The sequence below is a fragment of the Lichenostomus cassidix genome, chromosome 1 (assembly GCF_008360975.1).
Source record: "Lichenostomus cassidix isolate B80296 chromosome 1, HeHo_3.0, whole genome shotgun sequence".
NCBI lineage: Eukaryota > Metazoa > Chordata > Aves > Passeriformes > Meliphagidae > Lichenostomus > Lichenostomus cassidix.
Genome location: NC_139479.1, coordinates 13,556,070 through 13,576,386, shown reverse-complemented (window position 1 = coordinate 13,576,386; position 20,317 = coordinate 13,556,070). Strand labels below are relative to the sequence as shown.

Sequence of the window (20,317 nt, the reverse complement as noted above, 5' to 3'; positions counted from 1 at the left end):
TTTTACAGGTCCTAATCAAGGATGTCATGCTAAGCCAGATTTTATTTGGTTTTCTTTCTGCAGTCTCTTTGGAATTTGCTAGTCCATAGCTAGAAAAACACAAAGAAAGAAAGAAACATCAAAGGGAGAAGTATTTGCTTAATGGAAACTCCATATTAAACAAAGGGAGTATAATTCTGTAATAAGAGACCCTTGCCATGGAAAGGGACAAAGGTGTGAAATGCTGGCTTATGTACAGAAGTGTTTTTAATATTACATTTGCCACCTCCTCCTTAACTTTTTACTTAGTAAACTTTCCAAAATATATTCTCTGTAATTAGAAAAGGAAAAAGGAAAGTGTTGGTACCTGAAATAACAAGCATAACTTCAGCCTCTAGGCATATTTATGTTTTCACTTGAGTTATTTCAATAAATCATCTCAACACTGAGTTATTAACTTGTGGATGACCACAACCTTGCTAGCAGAGGTTTTGGCAAGAGGAAGAACTCTTTCATAGAGAAACAGTTATAGGGCTGACCAGACCTTGGAAGCAAATTTAATCTCTCCTTCCTCAGGAACTCCTAGTAGAACTTGGTACCACATGGTGAGTGTCCCTGTTTGACACTCAGTAGATTAAAATAGCCTTAGTCTTTAAAGACCTGGTTATTATGCAAGTTCTATGTTCTGAAATACTTATCATATTAAAGAAAACTATTAATCTTAAAGCGATAACATGACTAGGCCAGAAAGACACATTTTTCATATTTGATTTTCTTTGATGGTGTGATATAGATGGATACATTTATTCAGGCTATATATTAAAAAATTATGTTACTTAAAATAAACTATTTGAACATCTAATCTGTATCCTGGGCCCTGAATATTCCTGAGCCTGCTCCTGTTCCTGAGAGAGGGATTTTGGGCAAAAACCTGTTGCACATGTTGCACAAGTGTATCTTCAATATTCTGGTAGCTTCTTTCTTTTTGTTCAGGGGCAATTGCTACAGCAGAAGATCTTCCAGTAGATAATGGGTAGCAAGTGCAAGAATTAATTTTGTCTTACCAAAGAAAGTTAGTTGTAGCTGTGCAACATACTGAGCCTTGTTTTGGGTTTGATGTTTTGGTTTGTTTGTGGGTTTTTTTGGTTTGGTGGGGTTTTTTGTTTGGTTTGCATTTTTGTTTGTTTGTGTGTGTGTGTGTGTGTGTGGTTCTGGATTTTGTTTTGTTTCCTTTTTTTGTGGAATTTTTTGTGTGTGTGTTTTTAGGAGGTTTTTTAGGTTACAGACTCACAAGAGCAAACAATTTTGCAGGTGTCAGCTTCAAAAAAGGGTGGAACATTTCTCTGTATTGGTGAAGGTTTTTGGTGCCTTAATAGGGAATTCCAAAGAGGAAAAATGGTAGTAGGTCAATGGAAAATAGCTGGGAACTACTGGGTGGTAGATTTTTTGTCTGCATATCTCTGGTTGAAGGATCAGGATTAGAAACATTAATTTGGGGGTTCGTCTAGATCTGCACAATGTAATGTGATAGTTAAAAATACTTTTTTTTTCAAGATTTGGGTTTATAATGAGGTAGGAATATATATATATATATATAATGCTCCCATGGGTTTCTCTAGCTGTCTTAAGATGCATTCAAGCTAAAATCATATCATCACTTCCCCTTTAATTTCTTTTCCATACGTTGTTTGAGGGTCACTTGGGTTTATTTTTCTGCACTCAGAGGAATCCACAAACCACATGTGTAACTCACTTTGATCTCCTGGTTATACAAAATAAATAAAGTTCTAGCCTGGAGAGAGTAGTGGTAGGTCTTTCCTTGGATGTGACCTACAGCAGGATTTCAGGCGTCATGGAGGAATGTAAAGAAGATAATTGTAGAGAGCCAAAAACATCTCAAAAACAGAGGCTTGTGGTTTGGGTTATGAACCAAATCCAGGTAAGGGATGTGTAATATTTAGGTTAAAATTTCTTATAGAACTGTTCTTTTTGGAACTGTTCTGGAGAGGACTGAGGTACGACTACTTCCAGTTAACTATTCCTGGCTGGACCAGGTTGTTCCTGACTTGAAGCCAGCCCTTCCTTTTCAGCTACACCACAGGCATGCTAAAAAGTGCCTCTTGTTGATTGAGAGCAAACACTCCTAGTGCCCAATAGGTCTCTGATGAGGAAGCTCTTGGAGTGTTTCAAAAGGAAAAGAACCATTTGGCTGTGGCCTGTGTTGTATGAACAAAAGCCATCTCAAACGGCAACAGTTTCAGCCTTATGTCAGGTCAGCTTTGCAGTGGCTCTGTGAGTTAAGAAATGTTTTTCCACTTACCATAATATTCCCTGCGAAGCTATTTGTGTTCCTGATGAATTTTTCCATTTTGATGACCTCCATTAAGGTTTTAGGAGCGCTTTTTTCTTACCACTGAAATGCAAGTGGCTTTTTGTGAAAAATTCAGAGCTGGAAATCTGAGGCAAATAATTCAGTGCTTATTACCCACAGTGAACGTTGGTTATGAACCCAGAAGCTTCTTTTGCTTTCTCTGAAGTCTGAAGTACAATGGTGTACAGCTGGCTTATTTTTTTCTTTCTCTGGGTGACCATGCAGGAAGCAATAAATTAAAATAAAAACAACAAAACAAAACTACACAAACATCCCTAAATCTCAGCACTGCAAATGAGCTGATTTAAATTATGTGAATCATTTGTGAACATGTCTTCCAGGCCTTTTAAATTTAATTTATGACTGTGGAAACCAGTTTACAAATTAAGTCTCCATACTGTTCCTGGCCCAGTGAGACACCTTCTTCAGGCTGATTTGCTGTGCTAAGCTTTGCAGTATGGCTTTTTTCTGAATGTCAGTCAGTTTAAAATGAGGAATTTCCAGTGTGGTAAACAGAAAGAAATGGAAGCCTTTTAGGAGGATATAGTGTGTGGGTTTATAAAGAACATGAGACAGACAACAAACAAAATATCTTGGCAGTGTAGCAAACTTTTCCCAAGATGATCCACAGTGATTTTCTTTGGAAAATAAATTCTTTATAAGTAAAACAAGTAAGTAAAAATATTTCTTTGGAAATTTATACTGTTTGACTATGGGATATCCTTTCAGACTGGTCCTAGGAGTTGGTGTTGAGCAGTTGCTGTTGAGTGGCTGCTGTGCTGCTCAGAGGACCCTGTCACACAGGGCTCTTTTGGGGCTATGGATTGTTTTCTCCCACCATTCAACTGGTGCTCAGTTGGGACCACTGGGATAGTTTGGATGTGTCCCATGAAATCTGTAATGCAGCTGCTGACACTCATCCCCAGGTTTCCATATTAGCTGACCTGTTTCTTGTGACTTGTTTCCTTCATAGGTATTTGAGAGCTGTCCCAAGTAAGAGGGAGAATACCAGCAATAATTAAAATAAAATATTTATGCTTTTGCCTCCAATATATTGCTGGATAGTTGCTCTTGAATAGCAAAAAAGCAGAAAACAGCAATGGCACTTAATACTGTTTTGTTTGGTCTTTTCTGCAATAAATAGATCTTTCTTCAATGGTACAGACTTTCAGTGGTCCAGATCCTTCTTATAGTGGCTTATTTATCTGAATGTAAGAAAAAACATAAGTGGAAAAAGTCAGGTAAATCTCTCTGGGCAAGAAGTTAATAGCTTTTTGGTAAAATGAAATACCTAAGTCAAAAGTGGAGAAGCCAGGACTTTTTCTAGGGTTTGCGGCTGCTCAAAATGAAAGTTGTGTTCGTAATGGGTGATTTTGGAAAACCATGAGTACAGAGAGGAGATAATTTTGGTTCCCAAATGAGGTTTAAAGGAATCACAGTAACTGAGCCACAGGATTCCCACAGCATCTCCCTGGTTTGGAGACTAGAATGGCATCCTCCTCTGAGCTCTTAGCTAGAACCAACAAGGGGCATCCTACTCACTGCTGTTCCACATGTGGCACAATATTTCCCCTAAATTTACAGTCAACCTGGAGTTTTTATGATACATATCATTCATACCTGCAGATACTGAATTTCAAAATTTTTGATGGCTGTATTTGGGTGGGTAATTTTACAGAAATGAGGACTCATACTTTGGAAGGCACAGCAATCCATGACATCTGATTCCCTTTTTTGACAAAAAAAATTCCACAAGTACATGTTGAAAGTATTATTGTAATGAAGTAAATGTAATGCTGCCACTTAGTATGGAGCTCCACCTCTATTTGTAACAACTGGGAAATTTACAATCTTCTGGTTTAAATGTGGTTTAAACTCTTCTGCCTAACATTATAATGATATGTGATATCCTCTACAGCATAACAGTGGGAGGCCAGAGGGGCAGGGCAGGGAAGGAGGCAATACTACGCAGTGTACAGTTATGTTGACTTTTGGAGGAACTCACATGATGGGCTTATCTTTTTGATATACAAACTCAGAGAGTTTACAAAATGATCAAACTGTAAACAAACAACATTTCCGTTTAGGAAATGTACTTTGGATTAGGGCACTGAACAGCATTAGGAAACATTTATGTAAGCACAGCTGTGTGAAGGCTACTTCCATGAGAACTTCCATATTGCTAAAATGGATATTCAAGGAAAGAACTGAGGAATTTCTTTTCAAGGGGTGAGGGGAACCTTAGAATGCCAGTATATTAGTTGGGTTTATTTATCTAAATACAGCATCCTTTAACGAGATTGGTATTTGGGAATATTTGTTTGATTTACTTGATTTATGTTCCTTGGGACGTAAAACCTATATGAATTGATTAATTACTAGATCTTCATGAATTCCTGTTGAAATACATATTAATTACATCCTTGTGAATGCAAAATTAATTCATAATGATTTAAATGTTCCATTGGAATATCAGAAGAATAAATAATGAGGGGCTGTTTCAAGAGTCACTGCTCTATCTATGTTGAGATGAATGCTGCCATCAGGAATTGACTGATGGACATTAATTGTATCAAATACAAAACATACTTTCCTGACTTGATAATTGGTGTCTTGGTCATGATTAAATACCTTAAAAAAAAAAGCAAACAAACCAACTTCCCCCCACCAAACCAACCAACCAATCATCTCCCTCCAGCTCACAAAATAAAACAAAGGGAGAAGGAGACACAGTTGATCAAAACAAGGCAGGCCTAGATTAAGGCATCAGCTCCACAAGGACCATTCTGAGGAATGAACTCATGGAGCTGCAGAATACACTGGTGGTTTTATTAAAGAAAAGAAAACAAAACAAGTTCCTGGTTTGAAAATATGGAAATTATTATATTTAATATCTGAGGCTATGTAAGCCAGCCCAAGGCCTTCCAAAAGTGACTAATGGCCCCATTCATCTACATCCTGGGTGCTTCTGCCTTCCAAAGAAGTGGGAATATACAAACAAGGAGTTTGCCATTATGAAATTTGGTTTGAGTGATTATTTCAAGCACTTATGTACTCCAGTGACATGATTCTGGTGACCTGATTATTTGCAATGGGGAACTGAGAGAAAAAAGGTAAGTAGTAGAAAGCTGGATAAGAAGGGAATAAAAAAGATACAAAAGTGAAAATCAAGTATGCTTTGGAAAAATGTAAAAGCTGCATTACAAGCACCAGAAAGGTGTATTGACTTGCTATTTTGTTTTACTTTAAACTCAAAGGGAAAACTTTAGTTAGGCAAGGATATGAAGGAGTTTTAAGCATATGGAGGAAGATTTTTTTGCAAGCCTTTGATGCTAGTTTGATTTCCCATACATATATATATAGCAAACACTAGAGAAATCTGGACTATAATTCATCAGAAACTCAAAACAGGTATTTTTAAAATATATTTTATTTTAAAATGAAAAATAGTGAAATATATTTTGCACTGCATTAGGCTTGGACTGCTTCCCTTCCTGTCCTGCCAAACTGAGAATTGTTTACAGACAGGGGGAAAAAAAAAGGATGAAGAGCCTTAATGTCTGTAACAATTTAACACTTATTTAACTACAGTGGTGAGAAAATATTTCATTGCCTTTTTTTTTTTTTTCAGTTGGGAAGGAGTGAAATTTATATCTTTAAACATTTTCTTATTTTGGAGTTCTAGAAACAAGTTTTATTTGAAAACCAATCATTTGTGAGTCACTTCTTGTAAAGTGTCTGGTGGGGAAGAGGACTCCAGACTGCACAAGTCAGACTGTGCATAAGATACCTGAACTAGCAAGAACACTGCAGATCAACTAGCAGAACTATTAGTTTACAAAAAAAGAAACAATTTTAGGTTAGCTCAAATTTTAGGGAAGCCTCAGAAACCAAATATTGCTATCAATCACTAATGAAGGAAAGAAGTTGTTTTGTGCACTAAAGCTACATATCAGGAGACATTCTCAGCAGAACTTGTGTTTTGAAGGCTTAAAGGAATTTAATGAGGCCTTGCAATTATGTATTTGAGGGTGGGTTATGCTGGTGTCAGGAGAGAACTGTAAGCAGGCAGCTGCACATCCACTGAGGATTGTCTCTGTGATATTTTCCAGGCAGGCGAGATCTTGCTTTGCTCTTCTTCCAAGGCTTCCAAATGCAAAGCAGCTCTGAAATGGAAGCTGAGCAGGTGCATTCATGTGGGAGTTTGACCTGTGCTAATAAACCTGCTAAGAGGCATAAAGTTGTACTGAAATATTAAATGTTGTGTCCTAAAGCAGGAGATATCCGTGTCTTTTTCAGGAGAGTTCTCTGAGAGAACAGATTTAACTCTAAGAATAATCTTGGCTTGATGATACTTGTCTTGTTCCCAAAAAATATGTTCATCTTGAAATGCCAGTCAAGTCTGTCACTTCCTTTTAGAATATATATATGTATCTATATATGTAATACATTCTTCACTCTCCTTTCTATACCCTACTCCAGCTATAAGAGTCAGGTTATTTTCTTCCTTGATTGTTTTGTAACCTGGGCTGTTGCAGTCTATTAAATTCTTATTTTCATGTATCAAGACAGGAATGTTACCATTGGTTGAGTCATCTCAGCAGTCTTGTGTACAATTTTATATGCTGTGGCCAGTGCTTTTATTTTGGGGTAGAACACTGTGCCCCTCGTAGGCACAATGAAATTTACCACTGCCAGCCCTGCTTCCCTTTGGGTTCTGAAAAAAAGGAATTGGAAACCAAAAACTCTCAATGAATGTCAGCTGGCCCCAAACCATTCTGAAATGATCACTCTTGGAACATGCATTACTTAAGACTGTACATTTGTCTGGCTGTGATTTCTGTAACAGCAGTGTGGTTCTAAAGTATTTTGTGTACCCTTTGGCATCCTGGCCAAATCTGTCCTCTGTAAACTATACTGAACTTCTTAAATCCAATGTGCTGAGAGCTTGAAGACAGGGCAATGCTTTCATGACGTAGTTGGAGTCCTTAGACAGCCCCAGTGGCACAAGCATAGTTGGATACCTGGGTTTTAGAGGTTACTCTTCAGAAACTCTTTTGCCATAACTCTTAAGTGTGAAGAAAATACAGGAATTAATGATTTGACATTCTTAGAGAGGACTAGTTTAATCATAATTATAGTTCAGAGATCTCAGGGAATGACATTCTGCACACGTGTGTGTTTGGTTTGATTGCTAAACTCCAACAAAGTTTTGAGAAGGTTTTTCTCTACATTTAAGTGGTAATTCCTCACAGAACATCCTTAAAAGAACCTATTTCTGGTATCAGAGGATCTTCTGCAAATTTCCAAAAGATAACTTGAATTTTCACAGAGGTAGCACATAACAGTGCTAACTTAGGGAGAAAACAAAGCTTGTCACTGATAGCTGGAGATGGGAACAGCTCTTGTTCTCAACGGTTTAGAAACCAGATGCCTGTAGCTGTAGAGCACAGTGAGGGGAGGGGGAAGAGCAAAGTCGTTATTGCTCAAGAATTGAAAGAGAAATTCTCTGTCATCAGGTATTTGCAAATAAACCTGCTGAATGTGTAGGCCTTTGGGCTGCTCTCTGAGTCTGATCCCAAAAAGAATGCATTACAAACTGCTTTTCAGTTTAGTACTGAGCATCATCTTGGCAATGCCAAGGAACTCCCACTGTCTCTGAAATTAAAGGGGCTGAGGGGCTTTCACCATCTCCAAAGGATCAAGTTCTTTGAGTGTGTGGATCAAGTTCAAAAAGATTTATACTCATAAAGGAGCACTATTCCAATCAGTAGGACTCTGACATGAATTAGATAAGGAGAACTATGTGCCTCACTTTCTTTATCTTCAACAATGGATAATGGCTGTGTCTCCTTGGTCTGTCATGTCTAAGAGTGTTTTGAGATCTGTATCCTGAATGTACAGAGCGCAATTCCAGGAGTAACCATTAGATTATTTCCTATGACCTTTTTGTGTCACAGACAATTATATTACCCACATAATGCAGCTCAGTAGTTTGCACTGGGATAAAACATAATTCACTCTGGGGTAAAAAAGCATCAAGTCTTGAAAATATTAAGGGACAGAGAAGCCAGTATCTCCTCTGGTTGCTGGTTCCAGTGGTTAATCACTGTCACTGCTGAATCTGTCTTCATCCTTCAACAGCTGGCTTTCTTTGTGCCTTTTTTCAATAGACTAAAGGCCTCTCTGGCACCAAGCATTTTCTGAAGGTGCTTTGATATTGCAATTCCATCACCCTTTCACATCTCTTGTGAGAAAAATCATGTTCCCTCATTGCATGCTTTTTTTGTCCCTCCCTTCTATTTCTCAAGCCACATCCTCCAAAGAAAAATCCCAATTGTTTTGATATTTTTCTGCCCTCTGTCCAACTGTCCAACGTTGTTTTTACAACTCAGACAGCCAAAGGGCTGGCAGCGTCTCAGTGTGTCTCACCACTCTGTACAGCACTAAAATCATCTCCCCACTTTGATACTTCTCTGGTTTTGCAGTCCAAGACTGCTGTCTGTTCCAGCATTGCCCTGGGAGTTCATGCTCAATTATTTGTCTGCTTCTAGCTTTTCACTCCTCCAGGGTTACAACTTTCCAGGAAATGGGATGTCCCTTGGGGTTCTTGTATAATTTTTGTTTTGTTTAAAGTCCAAGCATATTCCCTGGGGGATGTTTGCACATGGATTTGTTTTTCTTCAAGATAGAAAGCATTATAATATATTTCAGATCATTTTCAGATATCACTGTGCAAACACTTGAGCTTGTATTTTCCACATAAAGCAAATGTTTGTAAAAGGATAAGGACAAAAACCAAAGGAAAAAATGCTACTGTCTTTACTAGCACAATGTTTTCTCCATATCTAGGGTTGCAAAGTGCAGAGAAAACTTAGATTTCTCTCACTAGAATAGGAAATTAGCCTCATGAATAACATAGTATTTCTCAGAATTTCAGCACAACTATATCTATAGCAAACTGATAGGATACAGTGTATATACAATGTGATCAGGACACTGATAAATTGAATCAATATTTCTAATCTGAATAAATGGTGTACATGTTTGTTTTCTCTGCAAATCTGGCTTTACAATCCCTTTTTCATGCACTCCAAGTCATAAGAGGGAAAGGTATGGGGTTTCTTGGTGCCATAAATAAAATATGGTGGTTGAAAACCAAAGTGAAGCTGTGCAAGACAGTAGGCTGGAAAATCAACAAGGGCTGGAAATGGAAAGTAAGATTAAAGGTAACACTTAGCCACAAGACTATCCTTAGCAGCTTCAGAATAGTATGCAGTTAAATAAACACACATGCAAAGCTTACTTTGTAACGTGCCTTGCTCTCACTTTTAACAGCAGATGATTGCTGTTTACTCGAGGGTAGTGAACCACAGGAAGTTGGTCTTTTTTAGCCCTCTAGCCCTGAGAGAGAACTATGTGAAGGCAACTCAATATAAACTTTCTTCCTTCCCTTCCCAGCTCCCCACCCCCAGCTGTGGCTTTTTTTTCCTTGTCTGGTATCTGAGCATCTGCAGACAAGTGAGGATCACTCCTGGCTATACAGTGGTTTTTTTGCTGGTGATGCCAAGTCTTTGTTTTGTACAAGAGTCAAGGAGTGCAATGATGTAAACCTGCCTGACCTGGGGTGACAGAAGTTCAAGAACTTTGACTGCAGTGGGAACATCAGCACCCTCAGCCCCTTGGTAGGGGAAAATGAATGATGAAGCTATTTGTAACCTTAGGAAGTTTATGATATCATGAACACCTTTAGCCAGTTTCTGACTGTGCAAGTAGTAGCTGCTTAATGAGATGAGTTATGTTACTACAGCACTGTGGAGTGGACTTGCCAATAGGTTTTGACACTTGCCATAACTAAATTTGATGTGAAGGGAAACATAAATCTTGCATCTGGGCATCCTGTGCATATGGAAACATGAACAGCGAGGTGCTGAGGTCAGTGACAGAGGCCAAGATCTTTTTTTATCCCAAAGAGAATGACTTTGAAAATAATTTAAAAGTGAAGAAAGTGAAAGATGTAACTGAAAAATAGCTGTTTTGCTGGAAGAACCATTCAAACATGTACTTGATATTTGGCTAAGGAAATGGTATCCAAACTGTGTATTTAGCTGGCTTAAGCTATGCTGGTTCACTTTGCTTGTCTTGGTTTTGATATTCTGCTTTGCAGGCAGTCTAGTGGTACAACTCAGTAGCAGCAATAAATTGTTAAATTTTGGTTGATGTTAGTAACAGTTCTGTGCTTTATCAGATGGCTGAAAGTCAGCTTAGATTGTGGGGTCTTTTTAACCTCTGCAGCCAGATTGCTATTCTATATTTAGTGCTGTATCATTTGATTGAGAGCACACTTTCAGGGTGTTTTTTCAATATTGTTGGAGTGATGTGTATTTCCTAACCTGACCAAAACTATTTATTCCTAAATATTTTTCTTTAGAGGTAAATGGTGGGCATCCTAAAATGGAAGATTGCTTTAAGGAATTAGAACTTTTAATTTGAAACAAGAAAACTGAGTTAAAAAAAACCCCACCAAAACACAAAAAGAAAGAAAGCTCCAAGAACAAGCTCAATATCCTTCTCAGTGCTAAGTGAGTTCTTTCAGTCAAAATATTGGTAGCCCTGATCTCCCTAACTAGGTCAAAGTTTAAGGAAACTGTGTTTAAGGAAAGACTGCTAGACTGATCTTCTCAGTGTATTTGTATGAATGCACGCAATTCCTTAATGAGGGGTGAGAGCTGGAGCTTGGAAAGAAAAAGAAAGGTGCTAAACAGCTAGATTGTGGTGTCTTATGAGGCTCAGCATTAACTGATCTTTGGTATTCTTTCTCTTTCTATCCCTTGAAAGCCCACATAGATTTTGCTTACATTTTGGTGTCCAAACAGAAAATATCTGAAGCTATTACAGTTTTTCAAGGTGGAAAGACAGTCTGCCCAGACAGCTATAGTTCAGGTGAATTTTTTCAGAGGGGCTGAATTTGCTCTCTGTGTGTCACTGGCTGGCATTTCCCTTACTGTACAGAAGAGCCTGAAAGCCATGCCATGTGTCAGGAGATGAAGCACTGTTCAGAGTGTGGGATGGCCCTGGGGCAGGCTCGTTCAGCTTGCAGGGTCCTGGGAGAACAGAGACTGAGCTTCTGCCCTCCCAAGGGCTGCCCTGTAGAGAGCAGTGTGCATCGACCCACACAGATATGCTCTGTAGAGAGAGGGTTTGTCACAGCCTGCAGCTGTAGCCAGGCTACTCACAGGATCCAATATTGCTAATTTAAAGAGACTTTGATGGGCCTACATTGATTTCAATCACAGTAGTGACTTTCTTTCTGTGAATAAGCAACCTCTAGACAGACTAATTGATTACACATATCTTTGATCAGTTTGCTGTGCTTCTTGCCTTTTCTTGCCATCCATCTTTGAGAATTTAAATACTCAAGAATGTGTAAAATCCATATGTATTTGTGAGCTAAATAATAAGCAAATTTCTAAATCTTGCATTTGGATTTTATACCAGCTAACGAGGAAATTTTGCAGATGTGAGCAGTGCTCCAGGTTTGAGCTTCTGTATATTCTATAGAATAGATATATTTCTTCATCTATATATTTCTGAAAATTTGAGGTTAAGGCTGAGAAACTTCTGTGGTCCAAAGAGCATCCATGGATCACATCACCTTTTTCAGTGTCCGCAGGAGTCAACTATCTTACTAAGTCTTTCATGTTTGATCACTGCATTTTACGTTATCAGCATCAATAATTGTCTTCATAAAAGAATTCTGAGCAAGGTGGCAGCATCTGCCCCATCTCACTCTCTGCAAGAGTGCAGGGAGTGTTACAGCTTCATTCTGGCACATAATGAGGTGGTTTGATGGGAAAACACAAGGTCATCTGATTTTAACACAGTTTGATGCAGGTGTGTCTCTAGAGTTGATTTTATTGGCTCTTATTCTGTGTATCTCTCTTGAGCTTCAGCCATTGCATTTTATTAGCTTCAAAATTTCATGGTTGTACAGCTTGCTGGCAAAGACAGAAATTATTGTAATGGCTTTAATGGGAGAGTAGTTTTTCATCCTTAGTTTTATGGAGGCTTCATTTATCATTCCTTTTAAAATGCCATTTTAAAAAAGTGAGCACATCTGATTATGCTGCAAAGAATTGTGCACACTGAACATATATGTTGATGATTTGCATTATATTGTATTTAACATGTTGGGAAATATTTGAGGATTTGAAACCACAGCTATACTCTCCAGAAGTATTTTTAGGGGAAAAGCTTATTAATAAATAAAAGGGAAAGTTCTCATTAAATCTCTTGAGGGTCTAAGCAAATGAGTTGGGGAATTGATTTGTTTGTTTGTTTGTTTAAGGAGAAAAGGGATTGGAGAGTGAGAACAAGTGGCATTTGCTCATCACTTTTGTACTCCTTGAGTAATAAGCAGTTTGAGGTCTGCATTATGGTCCCCTGAGTGCTCACATGAGCTCAGGTGGGGAATATCTAAGGGGTGCAGCATGGCTGGTTGCTCAGGGTGCTATGGAAATTCTGGGAAATAAGTGCCTTAAAATCCTGCCTCAAGCAGTGAGCTCCTAATATTGAGTGAAGCTGTGCAAACCAAGGCTGTGCAGAACCTGACAGTCCCACCCAATTTTTGCCTCCCAGGAGAGGAGGCATTGTGGAGTGGACTCTGGCCAAGCTGCTGAAAAGGACAGAGCTGGAAAGCGAGCAGCTGCCACTGTCTGCAGGACAGTGTTGCTTTTGGGCAGCAGTACCACCACCTCTTCCATACTCTACGTGTCCCCAGCCAGCCCTGGGCAGAGGAACAATGGTGCACTGACCCTAATTCAGCTGTGTGGGAGCTGTTTGGTTTTGCCATGGCTGGTGTTATGAAGTCCCAGTGGTTCTTTGCCTTGGCAGGCCATTGGGAATCTTGTGTTCCTCTTAGTTCCCCCTTTTGTGTGGGGAATGCTTCTCAGCACACTCACACTCTGCTGCCTTTGCTCATTTGAAACCCTGAGCTCTGGGTGGTACTACAGTGCAGGGAAGGGAGTCTTGAATTTTTCAAAGCTTTTTAGCTCAGGCTGAGCACAGAACTGGAGGCACTTGATATCAGCAAAGCCACTTTTTCCAGTGGTCCCAGTAACAATAAGGTGATGCTGTGCAGGACCTTCTTGGGTCTTGCAAAACTGGATGAGGTCCAACAGAGTTTGGCAGTCCTGTTTCTGTGCTGTGCTCAAGAGTTACCCTGCTTCTCTTGGCTGTGGAAGAGCTCATGCTGTGCTGCACCTGAGCTGACAGATCTCTCTGAAGCTCAGCTGCCTCTGCATTTAGCCAGACTACTTTGTATCTGCAGCTGCATTATGGCTGATTTACAGCTTGGACAGAACAATTTGAAGTGGCTGAAAGGGGACTGCTGAGATTCAGATGCACTTTTCATGCTTCTTCCCTTCCATAACATAATGTGAGGAATGCAAGGAATGTAGAGAGATGACAGCTTAGAAAAGTTAGTTTGGCTTTTGGGCACTGAGGACATTTACACCTGTAGTGTGATGTGAGGATGAGTGTGTGTACAGAGTGCAGCTTTACAAAAGTAGTTGGACACTTGACTTTCTGTGTCATTAACAAGACTGAGGTTGTGTGTGTTTGACAGACAAGGGGACAGTTCTCTGCTGCTTTCTTTCAGCAGCACCAGAACAGGCAAAAGTGAACACCAGTGGTCGTGCTCCTGAGATCCCGTAATTTTCTCCATTAGGTCCTGATTTCATAATGTACCAGCACCAGAAGCTGAGCCACTTGAAAAATTCCTGACTCCCTGCCTGTGTACTGGTTCCCACTAACACCCCACGAATGCCTGTCCCCTCAGTTTGCTGAGGATAGCTGGTTGTGAGGACAAGTAATAAGCTGCATCTGTCATTTGGCTTTAAATCAGTTCTCTTAAAAATAAAAAAATAAAAAATCCTTGTCTGTTGGGAATTGAAAAAGGTGCAATTATGTCTGTGCTACTGCTTAAGAAAATACACATGGAGCCTCATACTTAATTAAACAAACGCTATGATTAAACCAAATGCTGAAACAGGCAAAGTTTCCTGGTTTTTTTTCCAAAGGATTGAAAAAAATTATTTGTTTTTTCAGCTTTGCTAGAGAAACCCATCAGCAAAAGACGAGACAGTGAAGCTGTACAGAAGGCCAAGATCCTTTATGCATCCTGCATGAATGAGAGTAAGTTGATTGATTTGAGAAGGACATAGATTCATTCCCTGCATTTATAAAGGCAGGCTTTTTATCTCTCTGCAGAGCTCTGAGAAGCTTGGTGCAGATGCAGGGATTTTGCTGATATGAATTCAACTGAATGCCGAGGGTCTTTTACACATATCTAAAGCTGGCTATTGAGACTAAGGTACATCCAGGCACAAGAAGTCAGTTTTAGAGAAACCTCTGCTTGTCGGAACTCTGAAGATACGTATCTGTGCAAAAGGATGTTAAACTGTGCCCCAGCGTTGTGGGGTCACTGCCTGGGGTTGGTAAATCAGAGGAACCCTCTGATGAAATTCTCATACTGTTACTTTCAAGAGCCTGTTGCTCTTTACCTTCTACATTTCCCTAAATCTATTTAATTAAAACACTACCCTAGGGCTAGGTAGAGACATCCCTGGGCTCTTTAGCTTTGCGTTATCTGCATGTCAAGCAAGTTAGCCATGTTTGCAGAGTGCTTTTCCTCAGCTTGTAAATGTTGCTGTAAGGCAATGTACACTAGTTTGGGACACATCAGTACACTCAGGTAGCTGCACAGGTGAAAAAAGGGTTGGAAGTCCCCTTTGTCCTTCAGGCTTTATTTCCTGCACAGTTTTCTTCCAGCATGGCCCAAGTCTAACTGCCAGCAATTGAGACAGCCTGCTCCACAGCCTTGGTGCTCAGATTCTACCCCTCTAGTTTTGATTATGAATAATAACCCCCCTCCTCAGAAACTGAAGTTTCTATGCTAGTTCCTAAGCAATGAGGGGTGTTTTTAAAATTTACTTAATTCCAGCCTTTGCCTTTTTTGAAAGGCACTGGCTTGCCTCTCTTATTCTTGATAGATTAACAGGGTTGGACTTCCATGCTGCTGTGCTCATGGGCAGAGCAGAGGCTTTGAGTTTCAGCTATTGTGATTGCCTTGCCTGGAAATCAATTGATGCCAATAAATCTTTGTCTTGTGTGGCTGCTGCTGGACTTGAATTGTCTGGAATGTAATTGTTGTCACGCTTTGACATTTCAGATAAAATTGAAAAAGCCGATGTGAAACCCCTGTTAAGTATACTGAAGCATTCACCTTTCCGCTGGCCTGTGCTGGAATCCAATATTGGGCCTGAAGGGCTGTGGTCAGAAAGGAGGTTCAGCTTAGTCCAAGCCTTGGCAACTCTTCGTGGCCAATACAGCAGCTCTGTCTTCATCCGTTTGTATGTGGCTGCTGATGACAAAATCTCCAATCGCTATATCCTGAAGGTACAATATAGCATATCTAATAGCTTACTTTGCATGGTATTTTGTGGTCCCTTTTTTAAAAACATCTTTACCTGACAAATGTTTACACTTGATTGTTGTTGTTATTATCTACTGACTTACAGATTTACACAGGTGCCAATTTATGGGACTATAGAAACTACGAGCAACCACATGCTATCGAAAAGCATCTCTGTACGGGTTGTTTTCTTCTTTCAAATGGAAAAATCCTACAAAAATGGTCTCAGTAGACCAATGTCCAGGGTCTATGTGCATGAGAATAAGAGGTCAATATCTAATTCTGTGTGCTGCTTATGACTCATCAGTTGTGTGAAGAATGCTTTTTGTCTGTGAGGATGAAAAATGGTCCATCAGTAGCGGATATTTTGAACTTGAGCTGTTTTTATTGAGATGGAAACACATAATCTGGTGCTTATACAGCACCTTACAACACAGATTCATCCCAAGTGTTTTTAAACCTGAAATAGAGAATTTACCTTTTTCCTGAAATGCTATTGCTTTTAGACCAAAACATTACCAGTTTGTTAACAGTGAATGGCATTACACAACAGTTTAGTAAGAAAAAGACCCAAGAAATGTTGCCTCCCTGTAGTCTGACAAAACTCCAGAGAAAATTGTATAACTGAGGCAAGACTGAGTGCCTGGGCCAAATGCATTGTTGTTTAAGATCTTCAGATGTGTAGCCAGAGCAGACCCTCCCTCTACAGCTACAAGAAAATAGTTTATGAAGGCAAGAGAGAAGGAACAAATAAGAAAGTTATGATGGCCTTCATCTCAGCAAAATAGGATCTATGACCCTTATTTTGCTAGCATCTTGGTAGGAGTGTAGGCAGGAATACATTGTATTTAGGAACTGTGGTGGTACTGAGTGGATGTCAGTTCTAAGTCAGTTCTTCCGTATGTCTTTTGACTGAGGAATTAAACTGGTATAAAGTTGAAGGGTAGCTTTTCCCCAGCTCTAAGACATCTTCCTGGGTAGTCAACAGCAGATCAACAGTTTGCCCTATTAATGATGTAATTCTGTTAAGCTGTTGTTCAGATCCTGTCAAGTTTTCTTCAGTTGGAGACTTAAACAGATCTGAAGCAGTAGAATCAGGATGATGTTTAGTTAGGTATCTTCTGTCATAGTATTTCAGTTCAAGTCACCTATCAGCAAACTGCTGGGCAGGGACAGCCTCACTGCTGGTGTCTTGGAAATTATTTATTACCAGCAATACCTTCACTTGCTATGCTTGGGGAATTAAGTATCTAAATAACTGAAGTATCTAAATAACTGAAGCACTACATACTATGAATAACGTAATATTCTGTAGGGTATTCTGATGTTAATTTGATGATTACAATGCATCAGCCAGTGTTCTACTTTGTCCATGTTTTAACAAATTCCCAGGGGTGTAGATGTACCATAGGGTATTTCAATCTGCTTGTGAAAATGGCTTTATTGCAAAATTCTTTTTGTTCAGCATTACGAAATCATCAATGGGTCATAAGAGAAGTGGAAAACTCCAAATAAAACTTTGTTCAGCATTCAACATTATCTTTTATTTTTTTTTCCATGAGTGCTGAAGCAGTTGGTTAACTTTTTTGTTTATTTCTTATATTTGTGCTCCATTGGTTTGAGCTCTATATTGGTCATATTTGGCTCTGTTGGTCAAATCTAATTCTTAAGCCCAGGGAATTTGGATGAGCATTTAATGTAACAGTCACAAAATTGAAATTCACAAAAAAATCTGAAGTTAACTATTGCCAAGACACACTTACAAAAAGCATGACAGCATATCTTTTTTGCTTCCTTATGCTGAGAAAAGGAAGTGATATTGTTTTTCAAAGAATGAGAGTTGCACTGAGCATCACAATTACTCCTTTTTGAGGATGATTTGTTTTATTTGTTTACAGTATATTTTAAAGGTTGTGAACATCAGCCAGTAGAGGGAAAGAATACATTATTCATTTACTTTAAATTCTAAGTTTTGTTTATTTGTTACATTTTTATAAATATAGAAAATGTGAAATAAAAATGGCTTAACCTAAAGGACTTAGGTTAAAAAAGACTTAGTGTAATTGTATGAATAAATACAATCTATCTTCACTAGACTTATCTTTAGAAACAATTGCAGCATCAAACCAAAAATGCTAGAACATCAAAGCAGTTGTTTCTACTCCCATCTGTGCCTTATTATGAGTTTGGAAGCTGGTTGAATGAAGTTTTCAGCTTTGGCTTACATACCCTAACCTAACTTGATTGTATTGAGAAGTTTTGTGAAATCTCAGTTCCCAGTAATAGTCATAAAATATATGCTGTGTAGTGAGTTTTTCCTGGCTATGAATTTGAAACAGTGTGCAAATATTCCCATGTAGATATTTCACTCAAAACACTAAATGCAGATCTCAAACTTTCAGAACTAATTCCAATATTAGGGTGACTGTAAACCAGCAAATCGGATCCATGTTTAGATGAAAAAGATAAGTTAAGGTCAAAGATCCACCTGGACTACCAGACACCTTTAGCTAAAGTACTGGAGACATAACGATGTCCTGTGCATGCAATCCTGGCTGGTATCCAGCTGTTCCAGTTCATCTGCTCAAAAAGCTACATACAGCACCCAGTGCTGGTCTAGGGTGAATCTCAAAAGGATAACCTCAGTTTCAGTCAAGAAAATCTAATGATGCCTCCTGGATACGCAGCAGCTCACATGTTCCAGCACCTCAGAGGCATTTGGTGCAAACACCAGAATGGTGTGGTCCCAAGCTGACCCTTGTGCCCTTGAAACAGGCATAGGATGGGTGCATGGTCATCAGCACCAACGGTTTGATCCTGTAGACCCAGTCCTTTTGCATTTCCTATTTGCTGATGTAGCTGTTTCAAACACCTAAACCACACCTGTGATTCTTTTCTGTAGGTGGCTTTGATATTGCAGTGGGCATCTGGGGCTCCACAGACCACAGTAACATGATTTAGTAAATATCTAGCACAGGCCAGCACAGCATAACATTTTTCTGTTGTTTTGAAATCCAGTGGAACTCAGGCTGGTGCAGTGTTTTAAGTATTAGATATTTGCACACATCTATGATGATGGCTAGACAAACATGAACCCTTCTGAGGTTGCTTATCAGTTTATGTTTGAATCTGATAAATTTAGCTGTTAAATGTTACTTCTTGTTGTTTTTAACAGCTTGACCAAGCAAGCCTCTCTCTGGCATCTCGAGAGGATTACCTAGAAAATACCACAGAAGCCAAATCTGTAAGTATTATCAGCTGGAAAATAGAGCCACCATTTCCCCCCTCATTTGTTTTCATTGGTTTTTTGGTTTGTTTGTTTGTTTTGGGTTTTTTTGTTTTGTTTTGGTTTTTTGGGTTTTTTTTTTGTTGAGCTCCAAACTGAGAAAGGGTTGTGCTTTGGATTTAAGTTTTGCAGGGTATCTATCAGAAAACACCACCTCTACTACAAACACTCTTGCAAAGTTTCCTAAATGAATCTTGCTCTTGTATACAAGTATTTCTGTTCGGTTACTCTATGAGTTGGCCGAAAACACTGGTGTGCATTCATGAACATTGTCTAACTCATTTGTAAGAGCTGAAAGTTGTCAGTCTAATCCAGAAGTGTCATTTGCATTTCCTGAGATTTTTACTCCCTGAACCACAGCAGATATCTCTGTCTGTGACACACAGTACTTTTACAGTGTTATTTCTCATTTTTAACTTGCTTGGCATTCAGGGTAAGGAAAGCACAACCTTGGTTGCTAAGGCATGAAAGTATTGTACTCCTTCCTATAGCTGGGCATTCCTGGTCTACTGGTACAGCTCTGTTCAAGAGCAAATCCTGTTGTCATATCACTGTTTCTGTTTCTTTACAGTACCGAGATGCCTTTTTGCAGTTCATGGTTGATACAGCAGTGCTTCTGGGTGCAAACGCTTCCCGAGCTGAATCTGATATGAAATCAGTTCTAAGATTGGAAGTTAAAATAGCAGAGGTTGGTAATCTAATATAATCCTTTTTCAAAACAAAAAGCCATTATATCAACAGCATTAGCAATACAGATTTTAGAAGCAGAAGGAAAGGAGCAGATTCTAATGAAGAAAGGATGAATAGTGTTTCTCCCTTAGTTAATTGTTAAATTGTAAATTTTGTTCCTAGGGGGAAAAACCTTAGCCAAATACCTTTGGTGTTTTAAATTGTAATGCCAGGCAGGCTCAGCAGAGGCAAGCCTGGGGGTGGCATGGCAACATTTAAGGGTTGATGTATCAGCGAGGTGCTTTGGTCTGCCATCTCAGTGGAGGTAGGAGATGGAGATCCATATGGCAGCAGAGATACAGGGGTTGTTGGTGTGTTAGAAACTGTGGAAGCACCTGAGAATGGTCCCATAGGATTTAGGGCCTCTTGTCCCAAAAAGGTGATGAGATCAACATCCCAACTGAATGCATCTATACTAATTCACTGGTACCCATGGTGCAGCTGGAAAAATATGATATTGCTCCAACTTTACATGTCT

General features: G+C 39.2%; 1 protein-coding gene across 3 annotated transcripts in view; it reads left to right on the top strand.

Moving 5' to 3' along the window:
• PHEX (phosphate regulating endopeptidase X-linked) overlaps positions 1-20,317 on the top strand; it is a 115,551-nt gene that overhangs the window by 24,350 nt on the left and 70,884 nt on the right. For all 3 annotated transcript variants that reach the window (XM_085050591.1, XM_085050584.1, XM_085050598.1), the window contains exons 4-7: positions 14,459-14,545; positions 15,582-15,808; positions 19,000-19,068; positions 19,682-19,798. In XM_085050591.1, coding sequence (XP_084906717.1) covers positions 14,459-14,545; positions 15,582-15,808; positions 19,000-19,068; positions 19,682-19,798 — 500 coding nt within the window. The remainder of the gene's footprint in view (positions 1-14,458; positions 14,546-15,581; positions 15,809-18,999; positions 19,069-19,681; positions 19,799-20,317) is intronic.